This window comes from Solanum dulcamara, chromosome 4, assembly GCF_947179165.1.
Source record: "Solanum dulcamara chromosome 4, daSolDulc1.2, whole genome shotgun sequence".
NCBI classification, from domain to species: Eukaryota; Viridiplantae; Streptophyta; class Magnoliopsida; order Solanales; family Solanaceae; genus Solanum; species Solanum dulcamara.
Genome location: NC_077240.1, coordinates 67708424 through 67714722, shown reverse-complemented (window position 1 = coordinate 67714722; position 6299 = coordinate 67708424). Strand labels below are relative to the sequence as shown.

The 6299-nt window shown below is 33.1% G+C and overlaps 1 protein-coding gene across 1 annotated transcript; it reads left to right on the top strand.

Annotated features, from left to right (window-relative positions):
- Positions 1 to 4119: 4119 nt before the first annotated feature.
- On the top strand, positions 4120 to 4578 carry LOC129884330 (methyl-CpG-binding domain-containing protein 5-like). The gene has a single exon (XM_055958646.1). It carries the CDS (start codon positions 4120 to 4122, stop codon positions 4576 to 4578), a length of 459 nt encoding a protein of 152 aa, XP_055814621.1.
- The last annotated feature ends 1721 nt before the right edge of the window (positions 4579 to 6299 follow it).

The following is a 6299-nucleotide window of genomic DNA, read 5'->3' as shown; positions in this document are numbered from 1 at the left end:
ATAGGCAAAAGCCTAAGTTTGGGGGTTGTGCAAAAAAGAAAGCAAAGAGGTTTAAGCCTAAAAGGATAGGTCACCACAAGCTTCAAAAAGAAAAGAAAGAAAATGTTGAAAAAGAAAGCACATAAAATGAAGGGGTGCTAGCTCAATGAATGCATGGGCCTCAAGTGGAAACAAAATGGGAAGTTGAAATTAGTTATCATCATAAAAAGGGAGAAATATGGTAGAATGCAAAGCCAAAAATGTGGGCGGATGTTCGAAGAGGGAGATGAAAGCATTAGGGAGGAATCTAAGTAATTTGACCAAATGAGAACCTACCTGTTGCCCAATCCCAAGCTAAACGAATAGGTCCTTCGGAATTTTGAGCCTTGTCAATCTACATTAGTGACGGTCTACATACAGGACAAGCCTATAAGTCAATGTATGTATACTTGAATTTATTTGTGAGAGCGAGTTTTTTTTCCTGATTTATAATTCTTTGAAATTATACTTTTAATTGTGTGTGGAATTCTCTCGTGTGAGTGGGATTACATCATTCATATGAACAACAATGTCTTGATTTTAATTGAGTTGCATGAATGCGAGATGTCCGTGTGAAACTTTAGGAAAATCAAGAAGGTTGATGCCATTCACTTGAGATATTGTGAGATTGTGCTTGAATGAAATAGTGTCCCAAAATGGTGCCTTAAAATGTTTTGTTGACCTTTTCCTAACGAATAGTGATGGAACAAATAGTAATATGTGCTTGTTTTAGAGTCATTTTGTTTTCAGTCTTTTGTTTTTGTTTGTTTTGAGTCAAGTATGTGATTGTGCAAATTCTATCTTGGGTGCAGCTTAGCTTAAGTCTTATGCTTAGTAAGTGTTTTGCTTGAGCACAAGCAATAGTTCAAGTTTGGGGGTTTGATGAGTTCGTATTTTACTGACTCATTGGACTCAAATTCATGAATTATTGTCATATTTTAATTCTAATTGAAAGGATTTTAGGCCCTTATTTCTCTTATGTGCAACATTCCTTAAAAAAAACAAGTTTAAAGGACTTCAAACTAAAAACCAAGTGCACCACGAAGGAACCGGTGCCTTGCAGAAGCTGACAGACATCTAACCGGCTAAACGCCGGCTGGACTGGAGCAAGTTGCTGGGTACTTGCGCTATAATAAGTGTAGAATAATGGATGATCGGTGGTTTGTCGGTCCAAGCAGAGAAGCTTCTGGAAACACTAAAGGTTGAAGTGAGGTAGCGACTTGTATCTTACAATGATGAATTGGTGTTCCGTCGATCCAAAGAAAGTCTCGACGCAAAAGCTGATGAGCCAAAAATGCAATTATAGAAATTAGTGCTTCCTTTGAAAAGTTTCAAGGAACAAAATGGAGATATTTGCAATTATGTACCATTATTATCATTATCCGTTTATCAATTGTAAAGAGTAGAGAAATAAAACTTTCATAGCCATAGTGAAGAACTCTTAGCTTGTAGACAAATTAAACCTTCAATTTTTTGTGTCATCCAAAACTTGGATTCAGATTTTATTCATCATTTTAGCTTAGAATGAATATTTTATTTATGGGTATTGTCTTTATTCCTTGCTTTATGAGTAGCTAAATCCTTAGATAGGGATGTGTGCGCTAGATAGTAGTGTAAAACCCCAAATGGATTTTAATTAATCTTCTCCAAAATTAATTGTATGACATGGATTTATTGTAGTCTTGAAGGTTTAATCAAACAATCAGTGGTTACAAACATTGATAGAGATCTATAACCCATTTTGGCTAGGTAAAGTAAAATGGAGTTGGGTAAGACAAAATAGTGAGGACTTGTTGAAATTACTCTATGGGTTTCAGCCAGAGATTGGGTAATCTGAGTAATTTCTCATTTAATGGTGTGAGCTAGGGATAGTCCATCTAGTCAAACAATGTTTGGTGTTTCGATTAAAAGATCTTTTTGTTCGAAAGAAATAGAGGGACATACATTTGATAGTTCGGAAAACTATCAAAATATAGCTAGACCAAACTCTATCCATGTACCAATCTCTTCTGTCCAGATTAATTTTAGCCTATTAAAGTTGAACCCCAATCTCTATGTACATACCCCTAGGGCTGCTTATCGAGCGGATCAGACGGATTATTATGCTTAACGGTTTGACTTAAAGGTTATCGGCTTTTAAAAGTACTAATTTGCTACCCAACCTATAAGATATTGGTTGGTTCAGTATCGGATTAACAATTATCGGATGGTTATCGGGTGGTGTATCGGTGGTAACATGTAAGCTACGATATGTAAGTCCCTATATTTCAATCAACAACCCAAAAACAAGCTACGCTATGGATAATAAATTTTATAAACAGTGAAGCACATACAAAAATTAACAGAAATAATCAAAGCAGATTCGAAGCCAATTTAGACTTAAAGTGAGGATTTAGCACATTAACATAAAGAATCAGTGAACCAAAGATCTGAAACCTCAAAGAAATTCATGTTTTAGCCAAAATTCACAACAAGAGTAAGCATGCATCAAAAGAACATATTGGAAAATCAATAGACAGAAATGACTAAGAGGACCAAGAAGACTGGAATCATTGGAAAGTATGGTACCCATTATGGTGCCAGTCTGCATAAGCAGATTAAGAAGATGGACGTTAGCTAGCAAAGCAAGTACTTTTGTGAGTTTTGTGGAAAGTATGTAGTAAAGTGGAAAGCAGTGGGAATTTGGGGTTGCCAAGATTGCGGCAAAGTCAAAGCCAGTGAGGAGTACAATCCGAAGACTGAGGGATCAGACTGAGAGTTAGAGCAATCGTCCCCTTCTAGCGGTTGTAGCTTATGATTTGTCTACTTGTTTCGACAAGTTTTTTAATTTTGAGAGAGAAGAGAATGAGAGAATAGAGATGAGAGTATGAGACAAAGGCAACAGCCAACAAGTGCAAGTGTGCAACTGGCAACTTATTTAGATTTAGGTAAAATTAGGGTCTTATACTCTAAATGGGCTTGGCCTATTTAACTAAATGGACTTGTCCTATTGAGGCTTAACTTTAGGTTTACAAATTATAATTATCATACATATTTTATATGTTTAGGGATAAAAATATAATAAAATATAATAAATTATTAACGGGTTAACGGTTTACTCAATTAAAAAATTGAGTAATTCGTCCCCCACACGGATAAGACATTCATTATAAAATTTAAATTCATTCCCCACCCATTAATCTGATAACCCAATACCAATAAGCCAATAAGCCAATTTTACGGTTGGGTTATCGGTGGCGGTCCTTTCCAATCTTGGTAAGTAAAGTTTTCATAATTCTCTATTTTTAGTACTCGAAGTGATAAATTATAATTGTTAGGTAAGAAGTGTTTTTTTATGGACTCAGTTTATGGGCAGGGGCGGAGCTAACTGTAGGTTTGTACGAATTTTGTAGCTTTTTGTAGATTCTGCATTTGTATTAAAAAATTAAACAATTATATATGTATTACTTTTTTTACACTAAATGAATTTTGTAAGAAATCTAGTCAAAGTGACCATAATAATTATATTTCCTAAATAATAAGGAATAAAATAAGTTCGATATCTATTTCCTGATTTACTTAATAATAGACAGACAATAATTTATTTTTTTAATAATAATATATGTGAACTCTGAAAATACTTTTTAGGTTGTTTTCCATTTTTTATTCATTTTTTAAAAAATTATTATTCTAGAAGAAGAAAAAATTATAAAATAAAATGAATTCAGGATGAAATCCACTTGAAATTGACCAGATTAACTGTGTTTTCTAAGAAATAAGACTAAATTAAGTAGACTATATATTTACTTAATAATGGAAAGAAACTAGATTTAATTAATCAGATTTCATTAATTGGGATGTTAGGAGAAATGAAAAGAAAAATTATAAAATAAGATGAATTTAGTAAGAAATTCAATTCAAATTGACCAGATTCATTGTATATTCTAAACAATAATCATAAATTAAGTAGATTGTATATGGAATGAAAATAAAATTGCGTTGACCAGATTTTTTTTAATTCAAATGATATTTGATTATAAATAGGACCTTTCAAGTAAATCAAGTAAACAAAAATTCTCAAATAGATTTTTTCAACACTTTCCCCACTGGTAACTTCAAGTGATGGCACAGAGGACGAGTTGGTTGCCGGAGAACTGGGCATTCCAAGAAGTACTTCGCACCTCTGGTGCCACTGCCGGAATTATTGATAAATACTACTATGAATCGATCTCTGAAGATAAATTTCGATCAAAGAATGAGGTGATTTATTTTTTGGAAAGGGGTGGCAAGAGCAAGAAGGAAAGCGCTGAGAGTAGCAATACTGATTCTACAACATCTGAGGGCCCCAAAAGAAAAAAGAAGAAGAGCAACTTGAAAACAAAGAAAGTTAATACTCCTTTTTACTTTGATTGTGCAAATCCACCTGAGAGCGTGTGCTGGACTCAGACAGATAGTTCTGTAGATACTTGGGAGCCTTCTATTAATGGAAACATGATTTCTGAAATAGAAAAACAAGAATGGGATGTTGTCTTCACAAGTGTATCGAAGCTCAAGCTAAGCAACACTAAAAAAGAGGAATAGATGGCTATAATGTGCATTAGGAACAATAAAAATCAATAAAAATGTTATTGTTTGAAGTTATATTGTCAATTTTATTTATGCTTATTAAGTAAAATTTTAATTCATAAATCAATCGATATTTGTACTTGCTGCTAGCCTTTTAACTTGGGTTATCAACTAGACACCTCATCTTGAACAAAATATAAATTTTAAATGCCTTTGATGTTGTTAATGCCAACATGATGTTGGTGTAAAATGTACAAAATGCATGTCTTTTCACATATAAGAAATATGAATTAAGTGGAATAATATCTAATAAAACTTTTTTACCAAACGTTGAGGTAAACACAATAATCGTAAAGAGAATTGATTTATTCACAAATGATTTGTCTCGTTGTGATTAGATCTCTAGTGAGTTTGTTTTGCACTAGCTAGTGTCGTTTATATATGATTGAAGCAACATCCAATGTTAGCTTGACAATGGCGATAATATTTATTATAAGTAATTAATTATTTAATTTGCATAAAAAATTAAATAGATCATGTATTTGTTTCTGTCATGTACTTATATAGTAGATGACATAGTGTATAGAATTTAGTTTATCCAAGGAAGATTAAATTATTAATTTTTATAAGTATAAAATTTATGTATAGAATCTAAGATATAAGTTTGACAAATCATCGATATGGCTATAACACAAGACTAAAGAGCAGTATAATTTAAATTTTTTGTACAAGTGCATTTTGTATGTATTGAATAGACCGAGTAGAGAAAAGTCTTTTATACCGACTAAATAAAAAAAACTCACTAGCTCATTAAATATACTTATTCTCTTATTTTTGATACAATTGTTATCAGTTGTGTCTATTATTTGTTATTTTAATTTATTAAGATGTGTTATTCTTTTATGGGTCAATAAACCTTAGGAATACGATGATAATGTATCACAACCAGATATCTCAAGTCGTGATGACACTTACCATAACCCCTCGATAGGTAAGACAAGTCTGTAAGTCAAAACTGCAAGTAATGGGTATAAGGGGGAAATACTAAACAGAACTAAGAGAAACAGAATTAATGTTGAAATAAGGAGAAACTAGATGAAATATATACAAAATACAAAATATTGAATCCCTCCCAAAACCTGAAAGTCACTAGTACAGAGCTGCTACCAAAACAAAATAAGTACAAATCCCAAAAATGGACCAAAATTATATATTCAACACCGGCTAGTCTCAATAGTTCACAAAGAAAGGTCATCCAAGCTGAAAGGGGACAGAAATGATCTCAAAACAGCATATGCTCACCAACTGAGCAAGGAAGGTGAAAGCAACATGGAAAAGAGGAATAAACTTAACAGAAGCCATAATTTAATGTCTTAGTTAAGAAAAAGTATCGGTAATAAATATATGCTAAAATGAGCTATGAGATCTACAATAACTACACCCAACCGAGCTCCTATAAGCCCCGTTAGGACACACGTGCGCAATTTAAAGTAAAACCTAAGAGAACCCCCACAAGCCTGTCGAGTACACAGAATGACTACGCTAAAACAGGTAGGAGCTAGGGTTCTCCAAGAGTGAATACCCTAAGGACTGAGGTCGTACTTGTAACCCTAGATACTCATCCAATTTGATAGTGTGGTAGAGGACAACTTGTAACCTTGATACTCACCATAAATGACCAACTTAATCGAGGCAAGACCTGCACCTCAAAGCTCTTTTATAAATAATGAATCAGT

Bases quoted from the DNA above. Each gene is read 5' to 3' on its own strand.
- LOC129884330 (XM_055958646.1), top strand. From the start codon at position 4,120: ATGGCACAGAGGACGAGTTGGTTGCCGGAGAACTGGGCATTCCAAGAA.